General features: G+C 42.3%; 1 protein-coding gene across 1 annotated transcript in view; it reads left to right on the plus strand.

The window, feature by feature from the left end:
- LOC129824894 (serine/threonine-protein kinase MRCK beta-like) overlaps positions 1–21,379 on the plus strand; it is a 130,455-nt gene that overhangs the window by 8,754 nt on the left and 100,322 nt on the right. Inside the window, 1 exon segment of the mRNA XM_055884444.1 lies at positions 16,825–16,916. Coding sequence (XP_055740419.1) covers positions 16,825–16,916 — 92 coding nt within the window.

Consider the following 21,379-nt stretch of genomic DNA (forward strand, 5'->3'; position numbering starts at 1 on the left):
AAATCATTCTCTCTCTTATTCTGACATTTCACATTCTTAAAATAAAGTGGTGATCCTAACTGACCTAAGACAGGGAATTTTTACTAGGATCAAATGTCAGGAATTGTGAAAAACTGAAAATGTATTTGGCTCAGGTGCAAGTAAACTTCCGATTTCAACTGTAGCTACATGTCTTAACTTATGGCTGCAGGGGCAGTATTGAGTAGCTTGGATGAAAGGTGCCCAGAGTAAACTGCCTGCTCCTCAGTCCCAGTTGCTAATATATGCATATTATTATTAGTATTGGATAGAAACACTCTGAAGTTTCTAAAACTATTTGAATGATGTCTGTGAGTATAACAGAACTCATATGGCAGGCAAACACCTGAGAAAAAAATCCAACCAGGAAGTGGGAAATCTGAGGTTTGTAGGTTTTCAACTCATCGCCTATCGAAGATACAGTGGGATTTGGGTCAGTTAGCACTTCCTATGGCTTCCACTAGATGTCAACAGTCTTTAGAACCTTGTCTGGTGCTTCTACTGTGAAGTGGGGCCGAAGGAGAGGGGAATGAGTAAGGTCTGCCATGAGCTGACCATGCTCTGACCATGCGCGTTCACGTGAGAGGGAGCTCTGTTCCATCGCACTTCTGAAGACAATGGAATTCTCCGGTTGGACCCTTATTGAAGATTTATGTTAACATCCTAAAGATTGATTCAATACATCGTTTGACATGTTTCTACTGACTGTTACGGAACTTTTTGACATTTCATCTGCTTTTAGTGAAAGCGCTTCGTGACTTTGGATTTATTTACCAAACGCTAACAATAGTAGCTACTTGGACATAAATGATGGACATTACCGAACAAAACAAACAATTATTGTGGGAGTCCTGGGAGTGCATTCCGACGAAGATCAGCGTAAGTGAAGATTTATAATGCTATTTATGACTTTTGCTGACTCCACAATTTGGCGGGTAACTGTATGGCTTCCTTTTGTGGCTGAACTCTGTTCTCAGATTATTAAATATTGTGCTTTTGCCGTAAAGCCTTTTTAAAATCGGACACTATGGTGGGATTAACAAGAAGTGTATCTTCTGAAATACTTGTGTGCTTGAGGAATTTTAATTATGAGATTTCTGTTTTGAATTTGGCGCCCTGCACTTTCACTGGCTGTTGTCATATCGATCCCGTTAACGGGATTGCAGCCCTAAGAATCAACAAAAGACTCCACTTCGCCAGAGGGTTACATGACCCATCAAGTTAGCCAGGTGTCTGATTGTGATTACGGTATCTATTGTATAATAATGCTAAAATATTCATATCTGGAATTGGTCCTTCAACATCAGTAGAACACGCCTGACTCTCCTCCACCAGTCATACAAGGAGAATGGTCTAATGCCTCCCATCAAAAAGAGAGCTGGCCCAAGCAAGAACAGGTTACACCTGAAGCATGAGGACTTGCAGTGAGTGGTGAACTTCATCAATAACTACACAGAGGATAATGCAATAGTATTACCAGGACGCCACCCAGGACACAAACACTTTGGTGGAAAGCTGCTGCCATCCCATGTGACAAAAGCAGCGTTGTGGCATCTCGACAAGGAATCGATGACAACACTTGGTATGTAAAGCGTAAACACATTTTGATTATTTAATTGACATGACTGGCACTACTTTTTTTTGATCTCACGTTGTTTCTGTATTTTCCAGAAGCTGTTACGTCAGCCAAGCTGAAGAAGCAAGAGCAGCGTCTCCTGCTTGTTCAGAGTGAGCGGTCTGTCTACCAGAAGATGTTTGCTGACTGCAAGACCACATGTCAACCTGAAGTTGTCTCTAAGGGGCCCTACTGAACCAGCAAGCAAAGACAATAGGATGCCTTACAGCTTTAATTTTGCTCAACAAGTAAGCAACATTTCCTCCTTTATACTGATGACAGACAGACGGACAGACAGCGGGGCAAACAGACACACAGGATTATGGGAAGCAGGCAAATGCCTTTCAATGAGCTTTGTAAAGACGGGTGAGACAATAAATAAATAAACAATCTTAATGTTATTTTGTTGTTGTTGTTTGCAGGTGCACTATCCTTTTGACCCTACGCAGCCAGGTCCCATCTACTTTTTATCTCCTGTGACGTTTTGTCACCAAAGCCACATATACCACACACCAATGCGACCTGTATGCTCTAGTCGGCTGGCCCTCGCTACATATTTGTCGCCAGGCCCACTGGCTCCAGGTCATCTATAAGTCTTTGCTAGGTAAAGCCCCGCCTTATCTCAGCTCACTGGTCACCATAACAACACCCACCCGTAGTACGCGCTCCAGCAGGTATATCTCACTGGTCATCCCCAAAGCCAACACCTACTTTGGCTGCCTTTCCTTCCAGTTCTCTGCTGCCAATGACTGGAACGAATTGTAAAAATCACTGAAGCTGGAGACTTATCTCCCTCACTAACTTTAAGCATTAGCTATCTGAGCAGCTTACCGATCGCTGCAGCTGTACACAGCCCATCTGTAAATAGCCCATCCAACTTCCTACCTCATCCCCATATTGTTTTCATTGACTTTTTTGCTCTTTTGCACACCAGTACTTCTACTTGCACATCTATCACTCCAGTGTTAATCTGCTAAATTGTAATTACTTCGCTACTATTGGCCTATTTATTGCCTTACCTCCTTACTCCATTTGTGCACACTGTATATAGATTTTTCTATTGTGCTATTGACTGTACGTTTGTTTGTGTTTAACTGTTGTTTTTTGTCGCTTTGTCTTGGCCAGATCGCAGTTGTAACTGATAAATTACTCTCAACTGGCCTACCTGGTTAAATAAAGGTAAAATAAAATCTCCTCGCAAGTGTGGCTTGTTTGGTGTCTGCTGTGAAGGAATACCGCAACAAGTCATCCAGCAAAGACAGCAGCGCAGTCATCAACTACATGCACCATTTCTTCACCAACTACGGAGTTGGGAAAACACGTGTGGACCTGAATTGTGATAACTGCAGTGGCCAAAACAAGAACAAGATTGTGCCTGGCGGACCATGCACAAGCTCCTCCACAGTCTGGACCTTCATTCACTTCCTGATCACAGGCCACATCAAGTTTGTCCCTGAATGGTGCTTCGGCCTCATCAACCAGCGCTTCAGAAAGACCAGAGTGAACACTTTGTCTGAGATAGCTGGTGTTGTGAAGGACAGCACTGTGACAGGGGTCAACATCCCACAGCTGGATGGACTGGAGGATGGTACGGTGCTGGTGGAAAGCTATGGCTGGCAACAACACCTGACTCTGTACTTCAGGCCGCTGTCACAGATCAAGCAGTGACAGCACTTCAGGTGAATATCATTTTCATTGTATGACGATATTCTTCTTATCTTAACATGGGAGATTAATTGATGTTATGCAAGGTTGTAATGTCTTGTACATTGTGTTTGTTATTCCCTGTTTTACAGCTTCGATGCTCTGGAGCCTGGTGTTGTTTCCAAGGAGCTTTCGGACTCAGTCGGGACCAGGTTTCAGCTGCTGCGTAACGCTGACATCCCTCCTCCCATAGATCGTCTGCCTGTACAAGCACCACCTGGACTGGACACAGCTAGACAAACTTATCTTTTTGAGAAGATCAGGGCGTTTTCTGACGAAGAGGCTATGGACATCACATGCCCTCCACCAAAGTCAAGGGAAGGACTGAAACAGGCTGTCCGAATATATAGATTCCCTTGTTCATGTGTGGTTTGGACAGACCAGTCATCAGCACTTTCTGCAGTGCCTCTATTCACATGACTCTCTAAACACACACGCCATACGTTGCTGCTACTATTTTTTTTTTTATCCTGTTTTTCAGCCACTTTATCCCCGATTGTATGCATATAACTACCTCATCTATCACTAGTAACACTGATATGGTTATTGATATTGTTCTTGTACATACTGTATATTATGTAATTATTTCGCTACTGTAGTTCTGACACCTGAGGAAGGCAGTTGACTCACTGTTCCCTGGGCGCTGAAGACGTGGATGTCGATTATGGCAGCCCCCTCTCTGATTCAGAGGGGTTGGGTTAAATTCCTGATTCAGAGGGGTTGGGTTAAATTCCTGATTCAGAGGGGTTGGGTTAAATTCCTGATTCAGAGGGGTTGGGTTAAATTCCTGATTCAGAGGGGTTGGGTTAAATACGGAAGACACATTTCAGTTGAAGGCATTGTTGTACAACTGACTAGGTATGCCCCTTTTTCCACATTGATACTTGTTTTTTAAAACTTTTTTATATTGACACTATTTTTGATATTGATACTGTCATCTAATTATAAAAGATTTGTATCTGGATACTTTGTTTCCCTGGAATGTTTCCTTATTGTCATCTACTACTACCACTTTTAGTCTTCATCTTTACTACACTACTCACTGTTTAGCACATCACCTCACATGTGAATCCTTAAAGAGATGGGTGGGCTGGCTTAACAATGTTGACTGGGTGTAGACAAAGAGGAGCTCTCCAGTAGGTGTACCAAAACGTCGAAAGCGATATATTTTTGGAACTTGTAAAAGCCTTAAAGAGCGACTGAATGCACCAATACCGCATGTTTCTCTGTTGCACATTAAGAAAAACAAGATTTCAATCTTGGGGTGTGGTTCGATGTGGCAGTTACTGATGTTTGTCCTCAATGAGACGCCATATGCACAAAGCCAGTATCACTTCTTAGATTCATTCTGACTATTTTGAAGAAGGTCTAACTAGAAAAATCTGTATTTTTTTACATTTTTGCAGAGGTTTTATTTGTGCAATTTGACATCTAGCTACGGTGTTTCGTGCAGTATTTCTCAAATGAAAAAATGCATGACTGGTTGTCTTGTGTAAACAGTCTGCCCAGCAGCGCAGTGGAGTCTCACTGTCCGTGTTTTTTTTGGCAGGATTGCATAGTGCAATCACTGCAGCTGTGTAGGGCTGGGTGATATGGCCAAAATGGCATATGACACCATTTTTATGTATTTTTTGGGGACCGTATGATGGTGTTTTATAATACAAATTCAAAATTTGCTTCAGGAGTTGTGCATGACCCGAGGGTGGCAACACGTGACTTCAATAGGGGTTTCTCTGTTCTGATTGTTTAATACTTTTTAATCAAACTTCAACCAAAAGATAATCTCATTTGAGATCATTTCCTCACTGCTGACTGTATTACCGCCACACTCACATCGTGAGTCACAGTAATCTCCTCCACAGTAACCAACGCGCTAAAGACCATCAGGTCGCTAATGGCCTGGTACTCAGCGCTCTATTGTCCCTCTAATCACTCTGGAAAATCACATCAAACACATGAAAACAGTATCATGCTTTTAAAAGTAACCGTTGACGTCACTGTGATCAATCAATTCGAAGAAATCATTTCAACGGGTTGAAACTGAGTGGAAAACATGGTGGTTGTGGATCTCGTTTTCAAAAGCCAAACAACGGAATGTACCATGCTTTCTAAGGTGATGTTTAACTTAAAGCATGTAGAACACCCATACACATTAGAACTTAGCCATTGGCCAATATACAGTGCATTCAGAGGGTATTCACACCCCTTTTTCCTTATTTTGTTGTGTTACAGCCTGAATTAAGGGATAAACGCCTACGTTCTGTACATTACCTTGGAAATAATGGACGCAGCTGGACGAGGCTGTACCTTTTCCAAGGTAATGTACAGAACTGAGGTGTTTATCACGCTTATACCACAGTTGCCAAAGAAAACAAATATGAAAGCATTCATTTACAGGTGTGTGTGTGTGTGTACAGTTGGAAGTCAGAAGTTTACATTCACCTTAGCCAAATACATTTAAACTCAGTTTTTCACAATTCGTGACATTTAATCCTAGTAAAAATTCCCTTGTTTTATGTCAGTTAGGATCACCACTTTATTTTAAGAATGTGAAATGTCAGAATAATAGTAGAGGGAATTATTTCAGCTTTTATTTATTTTATCACATTCCCAGTGGGTCAGAGGTGTACATACACTCAATTAGTATTTGGTAGCATTGCCTTTAAATTGTTTAACTTGGGTCAAACATTTCGGGTAGCCATCCACAAGCTTCCCACAATAAGTTGGGTGAATTTTGCCCATTCCTCCTGACAGAGCTTGTGTAACTGAGTCAGATTTGTAGGCCTCCTTGCTCGTACACACTTTTTCAGTTCTGCCCACAAATGTTCTATGGGATTGAGGTTAGGGATTTGTGACGGCCACTCCAGTACCTTGACTTTGTTGTCCTTAAGCCATTTTGCTACAACTTTGGAGAATGCTTGGAATCATTGTACATTTGGAAGATCCATTTACGACCAAGCTTTAACTTCCTGACTGATGTCTTGAGATGTTGCATCAATATATCCACATAATTTTCCTCCCTCATGATGCCATCTATTTTCTGAAGTGCACCAGTCCCTCCTGCAGCAAATCACCCCCACAACATGATGCTGCCACCCCCGTGCTTCACGGTTGGGATGGTATTCTTCGGCCTGCATCCCCCTTTTTCCTCCAAACATAACGATGGTCATTATGGTCAAACTGTTCTATTTTTGTTTCTTCAGACCAGAGGACATTTCTCCAAAAAGTACGGTCTTTGTTCCCTTGTGCAGTTGCAAACCATAGTCTGGCTTTTTTATGGCGGTTTTGGAGCAGTGGCTTCTTCCTTGCTCTGCGGCCTTTCAGGTTATGTCGATATAGGACTTGTTTTACTGTGGCTATAGATACTTTTTTACCTGTTTCCTCCAGCATCTTCACAAGGTCCTTTGCTGATTTGCTTTTTTCGCACCAAAGTACGTTCATCTTCTGGAGACAGAATGCGTCTCTCTCTTTTCCTGAGCGGTATGACGGCTGCATGGTCCCATGGTGTTTATACTTGCGTACTATTGTTTGTACAGATGAATGTGGTACCTTCAGGCGTTTGGAAATTGCTCCGAAGGATGAACCAGACTTGTGGAGGTCTACAATTTTGTTTTCTGAGGTTTTGGTTGGTTTATTTTGATTTTCCCATGATGTCAAGCAAGGAGGCACTGAGTTTGAAGATAGGCCTTGAAATACATCCACAGGTAGACCTCAAATTGACACAAATTATGTCAATTAGCTTATCAGAAGCTTCTAAAGCCATGACATAATTTTCTGTAATTTTCCAAGCTGTTTAACCTCTCTGGGATATTCGGGACACTAGCTTCCCACCTCAACAACAGCCAGTGAAAGTGCAGGGCGCCAAATTCAAACAACAGAAATGTCATAATTAATATTCCTCAAACATACAAGTATTTTACACCATTTTAAAGAAAAACTTCACAGAAAAACACAGCCATTTTTCCAGCCAAAGAGAGGAATCTCAAAAAGCAGAAATAGAGAAAATTAATCACTAACCTTTGAGGATCTTCAGATGACACTCATAGGACTTAATGTTACACAATACATATATGTTTTGTTCGATAAAGTTCATATTTATATCCAAAAATCTGTTTACATTGGCGCGTTACGTTCAGTAATGTTTTGCTTCCAAAACATCCAGTGATTTTGCAGAGAGCCACATCAATTTACAGAAATACTCATAATAAATATTGCTAAAAGATACAAGTGTTATGCATGGAATTTTAGATCCACTTCTCCTTAATGCAACCGCTGTGTCAGATTTCAAAAAAGCTTTACCGAAAAAGCACACCATGCAATAATCTGAGTACAGCGCTCAGACAAAATAAGCCATACAGATATCCGCCATGTTGTGGAGTCAACAGAAGTCAGAAATAGCATTATAAATATTCACTTACCTTTGATCTTCATGAGAATGCACTCCCAGGAATCCCAGTTCCACAATAAATGTTTGATTTGTTCGATAAAGTCCATAATTTATGTCCAAATACCTCTTTTTTGTTCGAGCGTTTAGTACACAATCCAAGGCGCGGGCAAGTCCAGGCGAAAGTTCAGACGAAAAGTCATTACACTTTGTAGAAATATGTCAAACGAAGTATAGAATCGATCTTTACAGTGTTTTTAACATAAATCTTCATTAATGTTTCAACCGGAGAATTCCTTTGTCTGTAGAAATGCGATGGAACGCAGCTAACTCTCACATGAGCGCGCATGATCAGCTCATGCCAGACACCTGACTCAAATCAGCTCTCATTCCCCCTCCTTCACAGTAGAAGCATCAAACAAGGTTCTAAAGACTGTTGACATCTAGTGGAAGCCTTAGTGCAACATGACCCCATAGACACTGTATATTCGATAGGCAATGACTTAAAACTACAAACCTCAGATTTCCCACTTCCTGGTTGGATTTTTTTTCAGGTTTTTGCCTGCCATATGAGTTCTGTTATACTCACAGACATCATTCAAACATTTTTAGAAACTTCAGAGTGTTTTCTATCCAAATCTACTAATTATATGCATATGCTAGCTTTTAGGACTGAGTAGCAGGCAGTTTACTCTGGGCACCTTTTTATCCAAGCTACCCAATACTGTCCCCCCCGTCCCAAAGAAGTTAAAGGCACAGTCAACTTAGTGTATGTAAACTTCTGTCCCACTGGAATTGTTATACAGTGAAATAATCTGTAAACAATTGTTGTACAAATGACTTGTGTCATGCACAAAGATGTCCTAACCGACTTACCAAAACTATAGTTCAAAATAAATTTGTGGAGTGGTTGAAAAACAAGTTTTAATGACTCCAACCTAAGTGTATGTGAACTTCCGATTTCAACTGTAGGTGCCTAACTTTAGGCTAGGCTAGTGGTTAGGGTTAAAGTTAGGGTTACATTTAGGAGCTAGGTTAAATGGCTAAGGTTAGGGTTAGTTAAAATGGTTAAGGTGATGGTTAGCGGGAATGGTTAGCTAACATGCAAAGTAGCTCAAGAGTTGTAAGTATTTGAAGTGGCTAATTAGCTAAAAGGCTAAAGTTGTCCGTGAGGAGATTCGGTTATACGCCCACCCATCCACGCAGACCAACCACCCCACTTTAGTTTTTGCGTTAAGTAACCATGTCTTATGGAACCGTGCCAAACGTAACATAACATACTAATTTGAGTGTCCTGGATTTACGTTTACTATGTAACGTCTATGAGACCAGGTTGGCAGAGTAGGCAGGCCAGCTCAAGGGAGAGAGGCAGAAGCCTGCTCATACAGTGCATTCGGGAAGTATTCAGACCCCTTGAGTTTTTCAAAATGTCGTTACTTTACAGCCTTATTCTAAAATGTATTAAATGTTTTCCCCTCATCAATCTACACACAACACAATATCCCATGATGACAAAGCAAAGCAGGTTATTAGACATTTTTGTAAATGTATAAAAAATGTAAAACTGATCACATTTACGTAATTATTCAGACCCTTAGTACTCTGAAGCACCTTGCGCAGCGATTACAGCCTCGAGTCTTCTTGGGTATGACGCTACAAGCTTTGCACACCTGTATTAGGGGAGTTTTTCCCATTCTTCTCTGCAGATTCTCTCAAGCTCTGTCAGGTTGAGAATGTCGCTGCACAGCTATTTACAGGTCTCTCCAGTAGTGAAATACCGGTATGACATTTGGCCGATATCCAATATTTTCTTTGCCAAAAAAAAAACCCGATACCGATAACCGATATTTACAATTTTAGCTGCGCTTTTAAGCATTCTAGTACAGTTAAATAGGTAACACACACACATGGACGCAGCGGTCTAAGGCACTGCATCTCAGTGCAAGATGCGTCCCTACAGTCCCTGTTTCGAATCTGGTCTGTATCACATCCGGATGTGATTGGGAGTCCCATAGTGTGGACCACAATTGGCCCAGCATGGTCCGGGGCGTAATTGTAAATAAGAATTTGTCCTTAACTGGCTTGCCTAGTTAAATAAAGGTTACACACACACAAACACTGACCAAAAAGTTATTTTGTTGGCATTTATGTATGTCCCCATTACCATTAAAACATAAGCAAAACCTTTTTCTTTCACTTACTTGCTGTGCTGTTTCGTTGTTCATTTGTTCAGTTGTTTCATTCTAAACCAGGATTTCTATGAAATGCTGTTTGGGTCTTAAAGTGTCTTAAAAAATACATGTCAAATAACACTACATCTGTTTCAGTAGCTATAGTTAGCAGCTAACTATATAGCAAGTGTTATTTAAAATAACCCTAATTCATAAGGCAGTTCTTATTTGATTAATGGTGGTCGGACCCATCTATGTGTAGCTAGTGACAATAACTATTAGCTAAAATAGTGGACTTTGCGGTTAGCCTTCAAAATAAAAGTCTGGCATAATTCTGCTATTTGTATTCATTTGCATTTCTGTCAATGATGTACTTTTATTTTAAAGGCAAACCTCAAATTCCACTATTGTGGCTAGCTTCACAACACAACCCAGTGCGTTTGAGCCTCTCTAGCCAGATGAAGCTAGCTGACTGATGATAATGTTGCTTTGGGCAACAGGGTTAAGTAGCTAGCTAGCTATTTATTTTCATGAACTGAAGTTCAATTTCAATCGGCGAACAACAAGTGGCTACCTAGCTAATACTTACTCACAAGGATTCCTAAATCATTGCTAAGAATAATGAAAATGACTGCAGTTTCTACTGGTCATTGTTTTCAGACTGGTTATATTGGTGCTAGCTAGGTACCAAGCTAAAGCTAGCTACCCCAGAAGTTGCTGTCGAAGTAATAAAGCATAATTTCTAACGCGGTATTGTAAAGACATCCTTCGTGGCCGGTGTTTGCTTGTTTGCAGACTTTTTTGTACAGCTTTGACAGTGCTACTGTATCTTTTTTGACACGCAAAGACCCAAACGGCGTTCCATAGTATGTATGTCGTGAAGCTAATAACAGTGACACCATTACTGTGTAACTCCGGTAGGGCAACATTTGAAAAATAGCGCACTTGGTAGTGTGTACCGGTGCTTGACCAGTCGGCGAAAGCCAACATCACCCACGACAGAGAACGGTTGATTGTCAAGGGCGTTGAATTCCATTATCTTGGCTGTAATGGATTTCGCTTCTGAGTTGTCTCGCTGAAATGTTGTTACTCTTTCAAATGATTGCTTGATCCACACAGCAGACATGGTGGGCTAGTTTAGGAATGCTGTGTTGCACGTATAGCGCAACATTTTACGTGGCGTCATTAAGTCATGTACCTACATTTATATAGGTGTGCACGTCAGCTTTGACATCGGTTTTGCACATCGGGGCGTTAAACTAGACATCGGCCGATACGATGTTGGCATTTTTAGTTAATATCGGCTGATTCCGTTATGTTCACGGATATATCTTGCATCCCTACTCTCCAGAGATGTTCGATCTGGTTCATGTCCGTAGTCTGGCTGGGCCACTCAAGGACATTCAGAGACTTGTGCCATAGCCACTCCTGTGTTGTCTTGGCTGTGTGCTTAGAGTCATTGTTCTGTTAGAAGGTGAACCTTCGCCCCAGTCTGAACCTGCTCTAGAGCGCTCAGGACTTCATCAAGGATCTCTCTGTACTTTGCTCTGTTCATCTTTCCCTCAATCCTGACTAGTTTCCCAGTCCCTGCCACTGGAAAAACATCCCCACAGCATGATTCTGCCACCACCATGCTTCACCGTAGGGATGGTGCCAGTATTCCTCCAGACGTGACACTTGGCATTCAGGCTAAGAGTTTAATCTTGGTTTCATCAGACCAGAGAATCTTGTTTCTCATGTTCTGAGAGTCCTTTAGGTGCCTTTTGGCAAACTCCAAGCGGGCTGTCATCTGCCTTTTATTGAGGAGTGGCTTTTGTCTGGCCACTCAACCATATAGGCCTGATTTGGTGGTGTGCTGCAGAGATGGTTGTCCTTCTGGAAGGTTCTCCCATCTCCACAGAGGAACTCTGGAGCTCTGTCAGAGTGACCACAGGGTTCTTGGTCACCTCCCTGACCAAGGCCCTTCTCCCCCGATTGGTCAGTTTGGCAGCCAGCTCTAGGAAGAGTCTTGGTGGTTCCAAACTTCTTCCATTTAACAGTGATGGAGCCCACTGCGTTTTTAACCCTTCCCAGATCTTTGCCTCAACACAATCCTGTGTCGGTGCTCTACGGACAATTCATTCGACCTCATGGCTTAGTTTTTGCTCTTACATGCACTGTTAACTATGAGACCTTATAAAGACAATTGTGTGACTTTCCAAGTTGTAGAAACCTCTCAAGGATGATCAATGGAAACAGGATGCACCTGAGCCCAATTTCGAGGCTCAAAGCAAATGGTCTGAATACTTATGTAAATAGGTATTTCTGTTTCGTATTTAATACATTTGTTAAAATGTCTAAACCTAAAATTTTCCCTTTGACATTGTGTGTAGTTTGTTGATTTTTATTTTATTTTAGAATAAGGCTGTAACGTAACAATGTGGAAAAAGTCCATGGTGCTGAGTACTTTCCGAATGCACTGAATGTTTTGGTAATCTGCATCTCACAATGTCTTGTCTTGCATGACTTGCAAATTCACCAAGTAGCCTAAAGTTTGCCTCTTCCTCTCTGGTTTTATTTGAATTACTCAACATCCCCAGACCTTTATAGCCTGTTGGCTATAACATGGAAAATAATATGTTTTGTGATAACTGAAAAGTGATTATAATTAAGTGGGAAAATGCTTCACCATGCTCAACGGGATATTCTTTTTTTAGGTGCCAATAGGTTCCTTCTTTGTGAGGCATTGTAAAGCCTCTCTGGTTCTTTGTGGTTGAATCTGTGTTTGCAATTCAATGTTCGACTGAGGGTACCTTACAAATTATTGTATATGCGGGGTACAGAGGAGTCATTCAAAAATTCATGTTAATAAACACTTAATGCACACAGTGAGTTCAGGCAACTTATTTTTTACTCCTGACCTTATTTAGGCTTGCCATAACAAAGGGGTTGAATTTGTATTGACTCAAGACATTTCAGCTTTTCATTCTTTATTCATTTGTGTACATTTCTAAACACATAATTCCACTTTGACATTCAGGGATAGTGTGTGTGTTGGCCAGTGACATAAAATCTAAATTGAATCCACTTTAAATTGACTGTAACACAACACAATGTGGAACAATTCAAAGGGTGTGAATAGACTCGGGTGACGAAATTGTATTTAGAAGTGTATTACATTATTGGTAATACTGGTAATACATTTCTTGTTTTATAAACATAAGTGATGCTCACCTGTTCCGTTAGATTGTTTGTGCCGTTCAATCTACCAGCTTTTGGCAGGCGTTCATTTTAGGCCCTGAAGGTGAGCACCGTCTGGTTGGTAGCCAGGACTGCGGTAGATTGAACGGCGCTGCCCCCAGCGGTCATAGTCAGGACAATATTTTTTTTTTTAAATTGCAGTTTAAACATGACATTTTTGTTGTTGTTGATTTTGTTAGCATTCTGGTAACTGACGTTATTTGTTCATTTTTATGTTCAAGAAAAAAGGATGGTGGCCCTTGTGTGAACTGCCAGTAGTACCATGGATCCCAGAATAGCACAGGCACGTTTGAAAGTATGGAAAACTGGACACCGTGCAACCCTAGCTTATTTTGTTAACGTATTTCCGTCTGAGAACCCATGCTTTGGTAACGAGGATGGATGGGGGTGTACAGTCTGGCCCATACTGAAGGGAGCAGGGGAGATATTTACTGCTGTAGATTACTGAGTTGACTTTGGGTAGTGCTGCACATCCATCAGGGTCAGATTCTGAGTAGGGCTGCCAGTCCAAGATGGTTGGAAGCGGTCTTCACGTTCCTGCTCCGTCACCGGTAGCCTATGTCATGGCTTCGGTGTTGGAAAGCACTGACTGACTTTTGCCATCAATCCCTCTAGGCTATATCATCCTGTTACATCTGCGATTTATTACCTCCGCCCTCTCTGAGCCCTGTTCGGTTTAGGTGTCCTGTTTAAGATAACATACAGACTTTTAGGCTAATGTTTCATATAGACGGATGGATAAAATACATCTCAGGCGAGGGGAATTAAGGTAAACATGCTTAAATGATATTTAAAGCTTCCTCTTTAACATCTTGCAGTGCACGTCCACAAATCGTAATTGCGTTGACATGAATGGCATTCATTTAAGGCTGCCAGTAATCCTATTTAATTAAAAGACGATGGTTCGTCTTTCCATCAGTGTGAACAGCTGATGCCTCTGTCACTGTGCTGCCCCGTTCTCCAAGTGGCACTCTGTCCTGTGCCAAGCGTATACCCTCTGGATCTGTATGGGAGCCTAAAGCAGCTGTCAAAGCTGCAGGCACCCTCGTGCATACTGAACATTCTGTGGCGTGAAGAACTACCAACTACCTAAACGGTTCAAAGACACTGGCTGCTAGAGTTGTCGAAGTACTCTATGTACTGAATACTCTATGTACTGAATACATTTATCCAAAGCAGCTCAGTGTAGGCAGAGACCTAATTCGAGTTTGAGCTATGAATGGAAAAAAGCAATCAACTGCGCTCTACATTTCCATTCACGCTGTTGTGATGTTTGCCCAAAAAAAGTGCAAGTCATTTCATGATGTTTGCGGAGATGGGCTGCTAAATTTCCAGAGGGACAGGGGTCCTATAAAAAGTACAGTAATACAAAGCTTCTGTAGCTGGTGTTTCACTTTCCGCATGTAATCACTCTGATTGCCGGTGATGGGAGTTTATTGTAATTGACAAGACGGGGCTTGTGTGAATTACAGAAATAACACATCATTTAGGCGGAGAATATGAAAGGCCGGTCTTTGTCTTCAAAGGGTTTTGCTGGAATAATGTTGGCACGTCAATCGACATAGGACGCCTGATGGTCGTGTGAAGACACTAGTGTGTAAGTCATTTTCGTTGTCACTCTCCTTTTACTGACAAGGCCCATATGTAGGCCTATCACTGTCGCTCACTTGGTATGCACGTGCAGAGCATCAAATCGAGATTATAATCTGAGAGCTCATTTCATAATGCTGGTTTACGTAATCGTTCAGGCAATCCAGTGTTTGGGTTTGGGTGATTGGTGGGTGGTCACTTGGCCCACCGCTATCTGCTCTGTCTCAAGGGGACACTGCCTACCCACATTTCTATTGGTTACGTAAACCCTCACCACCTCGCCCAATGTGTCTTGAATGCTGCGAGGCTTCAGTTAAACAGTAGGGACCAATCACGTCAGGGATTTTAAAAAACCTAACAGGGATCTGAAGGCAAAGGGTGCGCTCAGTTTAAGTTGTTGTCAAAATCATCCGTGCTAATGGTCCACAGTTTTTAGCATGCACGTTTGTTACATTTTGTGGTAGCCATGACTCCACACTTCATGTGTGTATCGTGACCCTTTTGTGAGCTCCATTGCCGAGCCGTAAACCCGTCATTCTGTGTGTAGGCTCTGAAGGATCTGCCACAGGAGAGAACGAATGTCTCGTCTGTTTAAATGAACACAGCCAAGAGGCAGGTTTGCTCCCTCTGTTTAGAGAAAAAGGCTTGGGAGTGATAAACGCACTGTACACAGGCTCGGTCTGCATGTCCTCATATGGCGAGGAGTGCTGCAGATTGGCACCTCGCAGGCCCCGCTCGGGTCCGTGCCAGCCCTCCCACAGAGCCTTGTAAACCGGGGAGGAAGGGTGGAGAGATGGGGTAAAGTGCTCACAGTTTGTGGCTGTGTTGTGAGGTCTGTTGGCCATACTGGCTCATGACTTAGTCTGCTGGTTGGTCTGTCTTGACCAGCTCACTGTGGAGACAGGTTTATTTTCCAAATAAGCGTGCTCTATTAGACTTGGCTGCCATTTCCCAAATAGTTTATGATGGAGTTAAGGCATATTTAAACAGAATAAAGGGTCAGCACTTGGAAGCTAGGGACGGGCACGGTTAATCGAATATCCGAACGGGGGAAAAAAATAGTCTTATTTTAACAATGGAAAGACTGTCTAAATTAAATAATTATCTCCATGAAATTGCTACACACAAGGATATACTATGACATTTGAAATGTAAAAAAAAAACAGGTTTCACGCGTTTGTTGTTATTGTCGGACATTCAAAGTGACACTAGGCTACAGTCGGGCCTCCATGTGTAGCTATCAATGTCAGAGATCTCTAATCAATGCGAAATGGAATTAAAATGACAGAATTCAATTGGCTAAATGAGAAGGAGTAGGCTACAACAAGTAACCATCAGGTAGGTTGTTTTTTAATTTGAATGAAGTTGAATGAAGAAAATGAAGGACGGGAAACGCAGCATAATATGGCTGGGTATCTTTGTTAGCTTCAATTTTGAAGCAGTCGAGAGAAGCACTACCAGATGGGATGATAGATAATATATGGGATCTACACGTTTGTTTCACTAGCACCAGTCTGTATGGCTCTCTCCCTCCTGTGTGTAACTGACCGGTCCCAGCCCATCCCCCGCTCCCAAGTCACGCAGGCTGCACATCAAGCTAGTTCCCAACTTTTAAACATGTATTTTGACTTTCTGGGTATCCGAAAACATTTCATGATTATTCAAATAGTGCTATTATTTTAAATGCCCATCCCTATTGAAAGCCTAAGTAACATTTTCTATGCAGTTGCTAACGTCGCCGCAATCCCTCTTTGATCCCATTTTGCATGTGACACATCAGCATAACAGACAAAGATACGTTGTCACCTTCTATTCATTGGATAATGTTGACAAATGGTCTAATGTAAAACATCATGGTCTTCTGAAATGTATGTGTAACAACGTCTGGTTATTCACACCGGTTCGTCCTATGGTTGAGAAACGTTGAGGTACACGGACCGACTGCTCATGCTTCATGCTGATGCTAGCATGGCTCATGTGACCGAACTGCGATACTAAAACAGATTCACCAAACATATGATACAACAGGGACATTATACGATGGTGTAATGTGAGCTAGGTGTAGGCCTAAAGTTTATCTTTCCCCTTTTTGTTTCTTGCAGTGAAGCCGTTCACCACCACCGTGAAGGAGATGCGTCTCCACAGGGAAGACTTCGAGATGCTCAAGGTGATCGGCAGGGGAGCATTTGGCGAGGTAAGACTGCCTGAAACAACCAGTCATGCTTCCATTCAGTATAAAGCTTTATTGGCCTGAAATACGTGTGTTGGCCTGTCACTATCGTGAGTGGAAAAGCTTTGATGAGAGCCAGAGAGAAGGTATGCCAAAGTTTGTCAAATGTTTTCAGACGTCTCAGGGCTATCTAGTCCCCATTCCAGGGCCATCTAGTCCCCGTCCCAGAGGCCATTTAGTCCCCGTCCCAGAGGCCATTTAGTCCCCGTCCCAGAGGCCATCTAGTCCCCGTCCCAGAGGCCATCTAGTCCCCGTCCCAGAGGCCATCTAGTCCCCGTCCCAGAGGCCATCTAGTCCCCGTCCCAGAGGCCATCTATTCCCCGTCCCAGAGGCCATCTAGTCCCCGTCCCAGAGGCCATCTAGTCCCCGTCCCAGAGGCCATCTAGTCCCCGTCCCAGAGGCCATCTAGTCCCCGTCCCAGAGGCCATCTAGTCCCCGTCCCATCTAGTCCCCGTCCCATCTAGTCCCCGTCCCAGGGCTATCTATTTTGTAGATCCATATAACTTGCAGATCATATTCAGTGATGATATTTTCAGTGTTATCCACCAATTTTTTTTAAACGTTGCTATGGGAACAACCAAACAACGGAAGTGATGGATTCGACTTCGGCTTCACTTTCCTACTGCAGTGTGCTGGTGGCAAACTTCCTGAGTAAATTATTAGGGGTCAATTTATATAGCATAAAAGTAAAGTAAACAAGTGTAAGTATAATTGTATATTTTTTGTTAATGTTCGCTAACGTTAGCTACACATAATGAACTGAACAAAAATATAAACGCAAATATAAAGTGTTGGTCCAATGTTTCATGAGCTGAAATAAAAGATAGAAGAAAGTTTCCAAACACACAAAGATTATTTCTCTAAAATGTTGTGTAAAATTGGTTTAAATCCCTGTTAGTTAACGTTTGTCCTTTGCCAAGATAATCCATCCATCTGACAGGTGGAGCACATCAATAAGCTGATTAAACAGCATGATCATTACACAGGTGCACCTTGTGCTGGGGACAATAAAAGGCCACTCTAAAATGTGCAGTTTTGTCACACAACACAATGCCACAGATGTCTCAAGTTTGCGGGAGCGTGCAATTGGCATGACTGCAGGAATGTCCATCAGAGCTGTCGACAATAAGCCACTGTTTTAGAGAATTTTCCAGTATGTCTAACTGGCCGAACAACCGCAGACCATGTGTAACCACGCCAGCCCAGTACCACAACATCCGGCTTCTTCACCTGTGGGATCGTCTGAGACCTGCCACCCGGACAGCTGATGAAACTATAGCTTTACACAACCGAATAATTTCTGACCAAACTGTCTCAGGAAAGCTCGCTCTGCGTGCTCGTCATCCTTGCCAGTGTCTTGACCTGACTGTAGTTCTGCGTCGTAACTGACGTCAGTGGGCAAATACTCACCTTCAATGTCCTCTGGCCAGCTGGAGAAGTGTGCTCTTCACGGATGAATCCCGGATTCAATTGTACAGGGTAGATGGCAGACAGCGTGTACGGCGTCGTGTGGGCGAGCAGTTTGCTGATGTCAACGTTGTGAACAGAGTGCCCCATGGTGGCGGAGGGGTTATGGTACGGCCAGGAATAAGCTACGAACACAATTACATTTTATCGATGGCAATTTGAATGCACAAAGACACCGTGACGAGATCCTGTCGTGCCATTTATCCGCCGCCATCACCTCATGTTTCAGCATGATAATGCATGGCCCCATAGAGTAGGACCTAATGAATTTATTTAAAATGTACAGATTTTCTTCTATGAACTAACTCAGTGAAATTGTAGAAATTCTTGCATGTTGCGTTTATTTTTGTTTCAGTATATTTTCCTTTATTTTCCCCTGACCCTACCACTGCGCCCCTAATTGGAGTAAACTAATGGACAACAACACTTAGGCTTCTACTCCCAGCTAATACATACTTTATACATTTTACATGAGTTATCTTATTTTTATTCTCACCCCTGAACACCATCCAGGTTTGATTTCTATTTGACATATATTTTCCAGCTGTGATGTTTCACAAAAGCTCTGAACCTTTCTATTCTCATAGTTTCTACTGATAGTAAATGAATGATACACATTTTTGCTAAGAGTGTTTATTATATTATTGATCGATTGACTATGACGTTTCAGATCACCCAGCAGTGTTATTTGCAGAGTTAGCTCCAGATAAACGTTGCAATTCTTCAGCCATTCCTGAACCTGCTACCAAAAACAAGTTACATATGGACGGTACCAAAACAAATGATCTAATGATTCTGTCTCTTCGTAGCAAAATCTGCAGAGCTGGGATGGTTGTATCCCCCATATATATTACATTCTGTTGGTTTCAAGAATTTTGTATTATAATTTAAATTGAATAACTCTAAGTTTCGTATCCGGCGTCATTTTGTGTGTCAGTTAATAAACCATGTGCTACGGAATCGGTATATCAAGAATGTCTTTCGAATTTTTTTGCAATCTATATGGCCAAGCTGTAAAAAAATTTTTTTGGTCATTAAATTTAATTGGTATACTTTTTAATTGATCAAAATTGTCTTTAACCAATTTTGGTCTTTAATGCAGGGCCGACATACAAGTTCCTTACTTTCTCCCCCTTCCACTTGCCTCTTCCATTTTTGCGGCAATGTTGCAATTAGTTGTTTTTAATTTTGGGTAGATGAGACATTTCCATATATTTTTGTTTGTGAAATACTTACGTATTCCAACAATGCCGAGAGAAAAATAGAAAAATAATAAGTACACAATGACTAACGATAACTTGGCTATATACACAGGGTACCAGTGTATATAGATAATAGGCAGGAGCAGCAGCGTATGTGATGTGTCAAACGGGTTGGAGCAATGCAGTTAGTTCGGGTAGCTATTTGATTAACTATTTAGCAGTCTTATGGCTAAGGGATGGAAGAAGCTCTTCAGGGGCCTGTTGGTTCCAGACTTGGTGCATCGGTACCGCTTGCCGTGCGGTAGCAGAGAACAGTCTATGTGGTAGCTGGAGTCCGACCTTGTATAGGGCATTTTTATTTTTATTTTACCTTTATTTTACCTTTATTTAACTAAGCAAGTGAGTTAAAAACACATTTTTATTTTCAATGACGGCCTAGGAACAGTGTGTTAACTGCCTCGTTCAGGGGCAGAATTACAGATTTTCACCTTGTCAGCTCGGGGATTCGATCTCGCAAAATTTGGTTACAAGTCCAACGCTCGAACCACTAGGCTACCTGCCGCCCCTTTCTCTGACACCGCCTGGTATAGAGGACCTGGATGGCAGGGAGCTCGGCCTTAGCGATGCACTGGGCCGTATACACTACCCGCTGTATCGCCTTGCGGTCGGATGCCAAGCAGTTTCCATACCAAGCGGTGATGCAGCCAATCGATGGCCAGGCCATTAGCTGCTCCGGCCCACATGTCTGTTTCCCAAATGGCACCCTATTGTTAAGTTCATGTTTTAAGTAGCCCTATACTTCTGTAATTACAGCGTAATTAACCCTCTGTTATTAGTGTGCTTGCTCAGATGTCACTGTTGGACCGGGCCTGAGCGTGATGGCACCTATGTACTGTGCTGATACTGTGACGTGACGGGTGTTCAACTGGAACCTGATCACCGCGTCATTTGGCGTTAACGTTGGTAGCAGAGGATGGCCAAGAACAATGTGCCACCTCGCTTCGACGAGAAGAGGTGGCATGAAAGTTTGGAATCGAACTTGGAATCTGGACGCGAGTTACCAATCTAGACAAGAAAAAGCGAGCACTTGCGGTGGTATTATCGTTCAAGGGTAGCGCGCGAGATACAGCACTGGAAATATCCGCAGAGGATTTGAACAAGGATGACCGTATGGGAACTTTGATCATAGCCCTAGATTTTTGCGTTTCTTAAAGAAGAGAAAACCGTGCCTACGAGGTATATTCAAACTTTGACAGTGTTACGAGAGACATTTCGGGTGCGATGGCATACTACATCATTGATTTCGAACAGAGGGTACAATAAGATCCGCAAGTACGACATTGTTCTCACCGGTGCTAGATACTGCCTCTCTGGATGTTAGGGAGAAACATTTTGCTTTCACTGCTTGTACTGTGCTGATTATTGCGTTGATGAACACAGCACTAAAAATGAATGTTGTTGGAAAGATGGCTGTTGCGCCAATAACAGATGGAATCCAAGTGAGTTACATGGCGTACTACACCGATCAGCAGAGAAATGGCGCGAACAAGTCACGTTCTCAAGACAGCCAGACAAGGGCGCCATTGCCTGGAACCGATCCACTGGAAAGTTATGGAAGGAGATCAAAATGTGCAATTTGTCAAAGCACTTACCATTTGGTTTGAAGGCTGTCCTCATAAAAACAAACAACTTAAACTAACAGAGGAAAATTTAAGCACTGAGAGAGCAGTATAACATTACACTGTTGTAAAACAAATC

This window comes from Salvelinus fontinalis, chromosome 27 (genome assembly GCF_029448725.1).
Source record: "Salvelinus fontinalis isolate EN_2023a chromosome 27, ASM2944872v1, whole genome shotgun sequence".
NCBI classification, from domain to species: Eukaryota; Metazoa; Chordata; class Actinopteri; order Salmoniformes; family Salmonidae; genus Salvelinus; species Salvelinus fontinalis.